The sequence below is a fragment of the Phascolarctos cinereus genome, unplaced genomic scaffold (genome assembly GCF_003287225.1).
Source record: "Phascolarctos cinereus isolate Bilbo 61053 unplaced genomic scaffold, phaCin_HiC Scaffold_18;HRSCAF=501, whole genome shotgun sequence".
In the NCBI taxonomy this organism is placed as follows: domain Eukaryota; kingdom Metazoa; phylum Chordata; class Mammalia; order Diprotodontia; family Phascolarctidae; genus Phascolarctos; species Phascolarctos cinereus.
Window position 1 is genome coordinate 64048 of NW_027555502.1, and position 12562 is coordinate 76609.

Genomic DNA, 12562 nt, shown 5'->3' on the forward strand with positions numbered 1-12562 from the left:
ATACATATACAAGTGTCTATATGTGTATATATGTACACATGCATGAAAGAATGCAGTCAAATAGCACAATACAAACATGAGACTGAAAAAAGAGCAAGGAAGGTGATTATTGAAAAACTAAAAAAGTCAACAAGTTACTTTATCACTAGTATGTTTTAAAATATTCCTGTGTAAATGAAGGTTTGGGAATTTTTCCCTATTCTAAATGCAGAATATGTGTGTGTGTGTGTGTGTGTATGCATGTATATATATGTATATATAATTTTCTCCCTCTGCCTTCTTACAGCATTTGAAATCATTAGTGAAAGTAACTATGCATACTCTCAATTGAGGTGGCTTTTTTGTGGGTGAGTGGGGGGCCTTGGGATTGGACTTTTTTATTTGCTTGTTTGTTTGCTAGGCAGTTGGGGTTGAGTGACTTGCCCAGTCACAAAGCTAGTAAATGTCATGTCTGGTCGAATTTGAACTCATATCCTCCTAACTTCATGGCCAGTTCTCTATCCATATCAACTGAGTTTTTAAAAAATGGCATAATTAGAACAAATTGAAGGGCAAGGTGTTTTTTTTAATTCAACCAATACTTTAGTTGTGAGAAAACATTCTTGAAGATGCTGTAGTAAAAAATTGCTTTTCAGAATTATACCTATTATTTTTGTAATGATCCTAATATTAGCGCAAGGATAAGAAGTAGTGAACTAACATCCAGTAGAAATAGGGTTGTTGTTGCTGTTGTTTTTAAGTTCAAATTTAATTCAGCTGACCTTGATAATGAGTACTTTCAAAGTTGGAATCTATTTTTAAAAATTCAGAACTGCTTTCTGAATCACTGACCGAAATTAAAATGAAATCTAACAGAATATGGTAATAAACATCCTATAATTTTCAGAATAGAGTTGGACATTTTGTTTTGTTTACTTCATTCTTTGTGTTCCATTTGGTTTAGATACAAGCAGCATTCCAAGAGAACTTAGAACAATTAAGAGAAATAACAATGCTTCCCTAAGAAACCAAATGGAGCAACGAATTGGAGATCTGGAAACTGAAATCTCCAAAATGAAAAGCTCAAGTCAAGAGTCTGCTGAGGCAAGCTAGCGAGATACAGACAGCTTTATTCTGAAGCATTAAAAAGCACAAAATCCTTGTCAGACAAATTAGCCAGGTAAGCCCAAACAGGGACACTAAGAAAATAGTACTTAAAGTTTCCATTTTGAATTTAACAAATCCTTAATGGACTGATGTATGACTTCATTGGGAAATGGGGGTTAACTGTAGAAATAATACTTTTATACATATTGGTAAATGAAATATTTTTTTAAAATGTTAACTAGGTACAAAAGAATGCAGTGTGGTATATTGGAAAGATGGTACTCTGGGTAGAGGCAGAGGACCTGGCTTCAAATCTCGCCTCTGATGCTTACTATTGTATGACCTTGAGCAAGTCGCTTAATTTACCAGAACTTCGTTTCCTCCTCTTTAAAATGAGGGTGTTTGATTAGGTGGCTTCCCTTTCAGTCCTCAATCTGTGATGCTATGAAAATTATTTATTTTTAAGTGTCTTACTTGTATGCCATATTCTTTCTTTTTACTATCTGCTACAGATTAGTTCTTCCAGGATGAAGTTAAATATTTTGAAAATTAGAATAACATTATTCTCATTTCATCAAATGACAGTATTAAAAGGTCTTAAGTGTTTCTGAAAATGTATAACAGGATCATAGCAATATACAGCACATTGTAAATAATCTTCTCCTAATGGTGCCAACCAGGACTGAAGGACTCAGGGCCATCCTGGTGACCCTCAGCAAGTCAAACCATTCCCCTCAATTCACTGCTATCCCAAGTCTTCAGTTTTCTATAGAGGTGAAAGTTCATTGAGGGAGCTATTGGAGGGGAAAAGAAAGAAGGGAAATGTTACAGGTTTAAATTAGAGTCTTGGATAGCCAAAAGATACTATCTGTTTAAGAAAAAGAGATGGGGCGATCTTCCTTGCTATATATGACAATGGAGACATTGATGGGTAGGTATTATGGGCTGGTTATACAGTTGAGAGTCTCAGGACTTTTTTTAGCCTCAACTGAGTGATCCCCTTTTCCCTCTAGTGACTGCAACCCTGAGTCATTTGGCTGCTACCTGGGTCCAGGTGAAAAGACTGAAAAAGCACTGCCTAGAATAATCACCCAGATATGATACCCTTAAAACAACTTTACTAATTTCCAATATAATTTTATAGAATACAAGTGCTTTTAATGGCTTCTTTAAAAGATCTGTTTAGTAAGGAACCCCAGATTTGCAAGTATCTTCTGTGGTTTGATTTATTTTATTTTAAAATTTCCCAGGATGATCTGACAACCTTTTACTTTGCTCAATTTCTTTATACTTTTTATTGGGAAAGGATTGTACTGGAAGAAACTCAATTATCCAAAAACTTTTATAACCAGTATTTTTAATGGTTTTCAGAGTTAAGAAACTACTCAGGGAAAAAATTCAAAATTATGATAGCATTAAAAAAAACAGCCATTTAAGAAAAGTTATTTTAAAAATATTTATTTAACCATTTATGTGATTTGAAATGTTCACAGAAACAGTGAGAGGCTAACTGAGGTGAGTCATCAACTCCAGAAAGAAAAACAAAAGAATGAAATTTTAATCACCAGTTTTACTGCAAATCCAGTTCTGGAGCCACCACATGTTGCAAATATCAGTACCAATATGTTCCTCAGGAGAAGTCTTATTTCCAGAGGAAATTTAGGATTTTCTACTAGAATTACATGTCTTCAGAAAGCAGCTTGCGGCCTACTTGGCAAGGGTTAGTCATTTAGAATTTTTTTCTTCCTTTATGTCAAAGATATAATGTAAAATATTCATCTTAGTGAAATTTCCTGCTTTATTATTTTTGAATGTGTCATTGATTTTTGTGATCTATTAAAATGAAGGTAGTCCTTATACCAAATGAAAATTTAAAATGCTAGATAATGAGTTTTATTTTTTTTAGGCCTATGACAATCATATTTCCTAATCTGATAACTTCTCAATTATACCTATACCTGGTTTTATAAAATTTATGTAACCTTGACAAATGGCATTCATATAAGGATTCTTTAAATTGAATACTATTTTCTCGCCAACCAATATTTAAAGAGGTTTTATTTCCTCCGATTTATTTTTCTCATGATAATGACTTAAAGCACAGTCTTTCTTTGATTCTTCTTTTTCAGAATTTCTTTTTAAAAAAACACATGCATAAACACAAAAAAAACCACACGCATATAAACACCCTCTCTTTTTTTAGAGTATCCTAGAAAAATCTTTTGCAAAGCAATCTCATGTGATATGGATAATTATCTTTAGCTTTTTAATTCATATTTACATACAGGTTTTCTTAAACTAGGTATATAACCTTAAGAGATATTGTGTATCTATTGCCTCTTTCTCTTAAAAGATGCCCATTTCTAAGCACCTCCCAGCATTGACACAATAAATGTAATGCAGTCAACATTAAGTTCAGAAAATTTTGGGATTTTTTAAAGACACTGCTAAAGTGCCCTCAAAAATGTATATATGCAATGGACTAATCAGTCAGTTGATAAAGATTAAAGGATTAAGCTTTATGGATCTATATCTTGTAAGCATCTAGATGATATCGATAGATAAAGAAAAATGAACGTGAGTAAATTTGTCTTCCCTATGAAGCATTTAATTACAATGCTCATTTTAAAAACAGATTGGTCTGCAATTTTGAGAGAAGTAATCCATGTGAAAGTCTCCTAATTGATCTGACTTGACCACTTCATTTTACCTGTACAAACACAGGCATTATATTCACTATTTCCCTTTGGGGATCAGTTCACCATCACTACTTTTCCTTTGTTTCTTTTGTTAAAATAATTTTTTGGTGTGAGATGTATACATGTGTTCTTACTTCTTCAGCTCCTTGATCAACCATCTGTTTGTCCCTTTTCTTCCAATACAGCCCTATCTGTGCAAAGGTGTGTAGTCAACATGGCCCAATGTTCTTATTAGCTCTCTATTTGTGGGTTGGATCACTTTGGTCTAATATTTCATTAAAAAAAAAACAGAATCACTCCATATTAATGCATTTTAAAAGAAAACTGAATATATTAAAGTATATGCTGTAGAAATGGTTAGAGCAGAGCACACTTCATTTTGTTACAACTGGATAAATCACCTGCATCTTCTCACCATTTCACATTTAAATGCATCCTGAGTACACGGCATCCATTACACTGCAATCTTAAGCAATGTAAACATTTCAAGAAAACATGTTGTTCGGGACTGTATGCAAATACTTTAGAGACAGTTGTCTCAAAAGATTATGAAACATAATTTCCAGTATGGAATCTCAAACCCTACTATTCATTGTTAGCTTTAAGTGCAGTATTTCAGGAATCAGTACCCTTCAAAGTACATTGTGAACTCCTTGGAGTTAAGGACTATTTAAGGACCATTTCTCCCCTTTTTTGCAATGTTTGGGACACAATACACAATGTTTTCTACCTAGCAGGTACCCAGTTGAAATTTTATAGTTGAAGTAGATAGTTGAGTGGATGAAAGTGCATTTGTATTCAAGTACTCTGCAATATTATGAGCTGTCTGCATTCATTTAAAAAAATGTTCTGATGTTTATTTCTGGCCTGTGATTTCATCCATACAAGGAGCTCCTAGTTAGGAACTTCCTTTATCAGTACAGACCAGCAGCTGCTTTGTCACCTGTAGTATAAGGGAGTTGACCATGGAAAAGAGTGTTTTGTGTGACTTATGGAGAGATACCTAACAAGCATGTGTCAGATATGGCACTTGAACCCCTCCTGATTCTGAGGCCCTGTGTATTATCCACTAAGCCGCATTGCATTTTAAATCAAAATTGTCTCAATTTCAGGGAAAAAAATTAAAAATAAAGACTCAGAATGTCCCCTGTTTGTAAACCCACTTCTCCTCCTCTTTTTTAAGTTGAGAATCTCTTTTTTTCATTGATTAGTTAGTGCCTGCTTATATTCTGGCTGTTCAGTTTTCAAAAGCAAACTAAAGATTTGCAATGTTCATTTTTCCCAATGACACACTTGCAGATTAGATGTAGGATCTACAATTTTACAAGTCAGTGACAGTGTTTTCAAAGAAGGTAAACACATGAGGGAAACCTAATATAATAATATTCCACTAAGTACTTTTCTTGTCTTCCACAGATTTTCAGGCATCAGTCAAAGTCAAGAAGGGAAGCTATTAGAGAATAGTAAGCCTTTTCAGGAATAGGAAGCCTTCTCAAAATAAGACACATGGGTTATGGTCTACTACTCTCCCCTTGCATATGGCTAGCCTTATTGAGAAATATCATACTAAGAGATTAAGAATGGTTAGGGAAACCATATGATAACTTCTGAAGTCTAAAGCTGAAATCACATGAATTGTCTTTGAGAATATAGAAATCAAGAGTTTTTGTAGGTAGTGCTTTATAGTTGGCAAAATATTTGACATATATTTTCTTGTGTTATCCTTATGATAACCTGTAAGGTTTTAGTGCAATTATTATTCCCATTCTGCATATGAGAACACTGTGGCTCATAGATTAGGCTTGCCCAACTTTATATAGCTATCAAGTTGCAAAGTCACTTTATTATATTTGTAATAATAAAAGAATGCCTTTGTATTTCTAGAGTTTTGAAAACTGTACCTGTTTCTTTCTAAAAATATTTCTTTTCTAACATCTAAAGTTTATATGTGTTGAAGTTTTTCTTTATTTAGTGTCACAGCTTGGGTTAAAATGAAGACCTGGGTTTGACTCTTTACAGGAAATTGGAATTCAGGAAGCTGATATAAAGGGGAGCTTTGTTATTATGCAATTCAGCAAGCCTCGGGAAACAAAGCATACATACAAATACCTTCTCTGGCAATAGAGAGAGGTTGATCCCCAAGGGGGCAAGAAACTCACCCAGACCACCAGGGAGGGAGATGTCAGACGTGGGGTTCAAGTAGGGAACTTAGATACCCTAAAAATGGTCTTGACGGAGAAGAGATAATCAGTGCTAAATGTGGGAGGAGGCATTCCTAAATGAGACCCAAAGGTTGGGAAGTTCTTGGGGTCCCTTACTGATGCAAGGCTTGGTGAAGCTCAGGTAAGGGGAGTTTCTTTGCTGACACCAGAAATTGGGAGAAGGTCTGAGTTGACTATCTGAGGCAGCCAAAGAAAGGAGTAACTTAGATTGCTGCACATGGCCAGGAGTATTTTCCAATCAGAAGCCGTGAGCATTAACTGTTGACCCAGAGTCAGAAGAGTAGCCAAGTACAACCTTGACAGTATTTGCCCACATAATTTATGGAACTTAGGCCCACTTAGCCTAAGTGACCTCATACTGGAGTCTTATCATGGTACTTCTAATATCAAATAATAAAAACTTCAATCATCACAAGTTTCTTTAATTGAAATTTTTTTTTCTAATTAAACCAACAAAGTCTACAATTGTAAACACATAATATATACGCAGATATATGCATATATAAGTAGGGAAAGAACAAATTATTGCTGGATTTGAAGGCAAGAAGACCTGGGCTCAAATCTCACTCCCTGTGCACCAAATGCCTCTGACCATACACACACGTACATATATCTATACATACATGCTCACATGCATATACATGTATTATGCATACACAGAAAAAGGAGATGGAGAGAGAGAGAGAGATCACCAGAAGAAAGTGCCTTATTCAACTAACAGAATTAGAGTTAGACCTTTGTTAGGACTTTGAAGCTATTCCCCCAAAGAGAGTGTGAAAATCCCTACTGACATCATAACTGGGATAGTGTTCATATTTAGAAAGTAAGGAATGTCTTTTTCCTGGCTACTTAGTGGCTTATTGATTCCACATTTATGATTGGTTGACACCTGGCTGGTGTGAATCTGAGCCACACCCCGATCTTGGCCTTTAAAAGGGAGATGAAATATTGGGATTCTTTAGTATGGTATCAGTGTGCATCTAAAGCAAATATCATACCCTACCAAGAAGGTGGGACCAAAATGCTAAACATATTTTCACTGGGCAAGTTAACTCCTTATACATTAGAGATAAGTTCAAATCGAGAACAAAGTCCTTATCTTTTAATCATGTCATGTTAACTAGGCTGCTCCTGATCACACCCTCTACATATAATACATGTACATGTATGTCTATATGTTTCATATAGATAGAAGCACAGAGATATAGTTTACATAAATATTAAACATATGAAAAGAGATTTTTGTAAATTAATTTTTAAATTAAATGTTAGTCTTCCCTTAAAATATATATCAACTTTATTTTCTTTTTATAACGTGTCTTTATTAATGTGACACTTAAAATCTTCTAGCTAAAGGTTTTGCCCAATGTCAAGTTTTTCATTACCTAAGACATCTTCTAGTGATGATGCTATCAAAGAAAGGTTTAAGAAAGATCTAACTCAGAACCTGGGGAATAGATCCACACACTCCTCCTCTCTTACTTCCAAGTTTACTACCAGGACAAAAGAAGTTTCCAATATCGTCATCATAAACAATAACAGACATTTGTGCAGTTCTCTGCCAGATATTCTTTTGTGCATTTAGTATTACAAATTTGGAGAGAAATATCTTGAGTGTAAAATTAAGTAAGAACATTATAAATAAGGATATTATGTTTTAGCGATACTTTCCCCACATGCTTTATATTTATCTTGCAACATTTATCTCCTATCTATACTATCCTATTTCATCTGTCTTCTGAAAAGGAAACTATACAACTTTATTCTTTATCAAGAGTGCTCCCATTTCATCTTCTCTTCCCACTTCTATGAAGTTGTTATAAGAACTGGAAGACTGGCACCAGTCTCTTTCCTTCTTTCTTTACAAGTTAGAGTAGAAACCACGATCTCTCTTAGCTTTGTTACTACAGTCTACAAAACCACAAAGCATGGATCTAGAAAATCAAATGAAATCAATCAATTTCTGCCTGGATTAAGAAATATTTCAATTAGAACAGAAAATGAAGGAGCTGTTTTCTTTTAATACCCATCCTTTGAATTTTCCTATTGCATTTAATCATTTTCAGGCATTTTCTTTTCTGTTTTGCTCAGTGTAAGTTGATGTTCTTTTTGTGTTTAGACTTTCTGTAACTTAATCAATATTTGAAATTAATTATTTTAAAGTGTAGGATAGGAAATTGATTTCATTCTTAAAGAAAAATGTTATGTTGAGAAAACTGAAAATATAAAGGGAAAGATTTGCTTAGAGTAGAAGAAAACTATTTTCAAACCCTGCGACATGACTACTATGCCAACAAAGTTCATATCTCTTTGTAAATAATTAATTTTGATAAGCTCTTGATTTTGTTTATAATAGTATTATTTTTTAGACCAATAGATTTTCTGTTGAATGACTAAAGTCAAACTATGCTGGTGTCTAAGTTTATTAGTAATTTCTTTGGATGTCTGTAATTTTTTTAAAGATTTATTGAATTCTGTGTATTTTCTCAGGTTCCTTCTTCCTCATTTACTTTATTGTTCTGAATGGTATTTCAATGTTATTTCAGATGCAGCTGGAGTTGTTGGAAAGCATGGATAGGGAACTTGATGAAGGTATGTCCAACTTATTCATAAATAAATGTTAGAATTTGAAGCTATTCCTGATTTTTAAATATGCTGAAAAACTCCCACAAAGCTGCTGTTTCAGTGCCCCTTCCCTCTTCTTCATCACTTTGAAGTAACTTTGAATTCTTCTGTGCCAGTGAAGTGTAAGATCTAGCATGTTGTTTCTTATAAGCTAGAAAGATAGCATAACCCCAGAGCTAGACTGTATCTGTTTCCAGAACACAAGCCAGGCCACTTACAGAGAGGCTTAGATCTAGAAGGCTGGTCAGTAGGTAATGAAGTCTTTGGCCACAGCATCCCATGAAACAGAACAATAATTGTCCTCAGTTCTGATCTTCAGACATGATGCTGGTCAACCATTTCTGGGGGGATGCAATCAAGAAGATTGCTGTTCAAGAATTGTTTGGACTAGAGAGCCATTGAAGTCATATCCAAGCTTGCATTCTGTATTTCTGTTTAATTCTGTGATGCTAGTGATTTCAGAAGAGTGATGGGAAAGGAGGCAAAAGATGCTAAGAATCCCACAATTCAAAAACCATCTACAAATATCAGTTTAGCTGTTAGAATCTTAATTTACAGTCTCTGTCTAATGACCAACAGTACTGAAAGGACAAAATCATATTCATATTGACATCCTTGCTATCAATTTAGCCAAAACACAGCAATAAGCTGCAGCTAAATAGAAGTGTGGTTCACATTTTCCTCAAATAGGCAAATGAAATAATTGGCAAGGTTGGTTTCATTGTGAGCCCAAAGGCAATACTAAATATAATTAAATAGGAAATAGAGCTCAACATAAGCATAAGCAAACAGACCACCATGAACATAATTATAGTAGCAGATTATATACCGAAGTCTACCGCAGAGGATGAAAAAGAAATATTATATGAACAATTTGATGAGTTGTTCTAAAATCAAAATACATATTAAGGGTAGTAATAATGACTGACTATTTATATAGTCTATACTCAATAGTGACTATTTATATAGCACTTTAAGTTTGGCGAAGCATTTTGCATACATTCTCTGATTTGAGCTTCAAAACAACCCTCTATGGTAGGTTACTTCCAGGAAAACTGAGTTCAAGGTCTCCCTATGATATATGCTGCCCATGAGACCATGTGCAAGTCACTTACAAAGTGCTCAGGAAACTCTAAGACTAATTTGGACCAGTGACTGTTCTCATGATTCTTAAACTCTGAGTTCCTTAACATGATGAATCATGGGTCCCAAGAGAAATTTTAAAAAAAAAATACATACATATATTGCATATCTGTGTAGAAATATAAGCATATGAGGTAAATTGTTTTTTGGCTTCTTCTTTTTTCCCCTAACTACATCTGAACTTGAATCTAGATCTTTAAGCACTTCTCCAATAGGATCTCCAAATGAATCCACAAGAATGCCAAAAAGGTGAATCATGATCCAGAAAAATCACATCTTTAAAAGAAGAAATAATGTTCATTCAGGCTGACTTCAGAAAAATCTGGAAAGACTTGTGTGGTCTGATGGTGAATGAAGTGAGCAGAACCAAGAAAATGTTGCACACAATAACAGCCATGTTGTATGATGACTAATATTGATAAACTTAACTCTTCCCAGCAATACAAGGATCTAAGACATCGCCAAAGGAATCATGATGGAAAATGCTATCCATATCCAAAGAAAGAACTATGGAATTTGAATGCAGATCGAAGTACACTATTTGCTATTTTTTTTCTCTTCTGTTGAGTTTTGTTTCCTCTTTCTGGTGGTTCCACCTAATGGTTCTAATTTTTACTTACAACATCACTAATCTGACAACATGTTTAATAAGAATGTATATATTTAGCCTATATCAGATTGTGCACCGTCTTGGGGAGGGTGGTGGGGAGGAAGGGGGAGAAAAATTTTAAACTCAAAAACTTGGAATTGACTGCAGATAAATCAAAATAAATTAATAAAAATTTTAAAAAGGGAAAAAAAGAATGAGAAAAAGGATAGAGTTTATGCAACCTTTACATTAAATTAATATATGTCAAAAAAAAAAAGAAATGGAAAGGGGAGGTAGATGAAAGATATTGTGAAAGAAGAAATGGCAAGATTTTGCAAGGGTAAGAGTGTGTAGTTAAGGATGATGCTAAAGTTGGGGACTGGGTGATTGGGAGTATAGTGATGCCTTCAGGAATAATACAGAAGTTGAGAACAGGGGAATGTTTTGGGAAAGATAGTGTTGTTTTGGATTTGTTAAATTTATCTACATGACTTTAGTTTGAGATGTCCAAAAGGCCATTGTTGAGGAGACAGACTAAACCTAGATGTGCACATCTCTTTGTCACCCTTACTTTAATTGAACCCATGGGTACGGATGAGATCAGCAAGTAAGAAAGTAGAATAAATATTTGTTGAATACCCTGTGAAATTAAAAAAAAGAAATAATGTTCATTAATGAAATGAACTGGGTTTACATAATATTTAGTGACTTTCAATTAAATGTATTAATAAATATAATTAATAATATATTATTTAAAATTAATATATTATAAATTAGTATATAATATAAATAATAAATTATAATGTAATATACAAAATATGTAATATATCAATGTACAATATAAACAATAAATAATTAAATGCATAATATATAGTGTCATATGATAATATATGATATAAATAATATATAAGATACATAATATATAATGTAATATAATACATAATATAATATAGTGTAATGTAATGTAATGTAACGTAATGTAATGTCATGTCATGTAATATAATAACATATAATAATATAAAGAAAGAGGAAGAAAGAAAAATCTAATGCATTAGAAAATGTGCTTTATAAGTTCTAATATATATATATGTAAATGTAAATATATTTGTGTAGTTATTTCTTAAAAACTTTATTTCTTTATTTTTTATAATTATAAGTTATAATTTATTATGTTATAATTTAATATATAATATAATTTAATAATAAAATTTAGTAAAATACTTTCTCTCTATATTTGCAACACTGACTCCCAAATTGTTAGTTGTCTAGAAATCACTAAATTGACTGTAATATTTTAGTTATCTATCTATGAAGGTTGTACTGTGTTTTCTATTTAATGATATTAAATAAGATAGGCATGTAGAGGACCACAGGTGAGTAGGACTCTGACCCTGATGGCTGTATAAACCCTCTCAGGTGAGGAGCTTGCTCCTTGACCTGGATTGGTTCTCCACTCTCCAGAATGAAGGGCGGCTAAGCAAACTCAACTCTAAACAATGCTGCTAGCTCAAGCACAGCTAGCTCTAGCACAAACATGTCTCAAGTATTGCTGGCTTATGTATCAAGTATTGCTAGTTCATGGATCAAGCATTGGGACATTCCGGGAACAAGAAGTATGTGGTGTTTTCAAGGGAACAGCACGGGAGAAGGACACAGCCAGAATAATGTTGCAAAGAGATGTGTTTCTTGATACTTTGGTATTCACAATGAGAAAAATTCTTGGTGTTGCCTATTGGTAAAGATATGTAAACTTTGTTGCTTTGTCCGCTGTTACATTGGGGTATGTTCCCATGAGTCAAAGATATAAAACTGCCTGCTGTCCTCTAATAAAGTTGACTCCGTTTTCCATCACGCTTCGAGTCCCGTCTCTTTCGCATTTGCCTCGCAGTCTCTGGTCAAGAACCCTTTCGCAGACTTTGCTGCTGGTCAGCGGAGCTGCCCCGACTCACAAGTCAAAAGGCAGATTTACTAATTATTGCTATCTCACTGCTAAACAAATTGGGATTTTTATTTATTTTAAGATGAGGAGAGCTTACTTTCAGATGCTTTTTTATTCAATTTGTGTTTGCTATTGGCACTCATCAATTACATGTGCTATATGTTGAGGGCCGATCTTAAGAGTCTGATAAGGGTTTAAGATCCAAGGCAGAGTTTGACCTCTGCCCAGGCTTTTACCCGAAAGGGCTCAATGATTAAGT

At 33.9% G+C, this 12562-nt stretch overlaps 1 protein-coding gene across 1 annotated transcript in view; it reads left to right on the forward strand.

The window, feature by feature from the left end:
• LOC110203846 (coiled-coil domain-containing protein 144A-like) overlaps window positions 1–12216 on the forward strand; it is a gene marked incomplete at its 5' end in the record, with an annotated part of 71682 nt that extends 59466 nt beyond the window's left edge. Inside the window, 4 exon segments of the mRNA XM_078151627.1 lie at window positions 944–1159; window positions 2580–2806; window positions 8554–8599; window positions 9968–12216. Coding sequence (XP_078007753.1) covers window positions 944–1003 — 60 coding nt within the window.
• Between the last annotated feature and the right edge of the window lie 346 nt (window positions 12217–12562).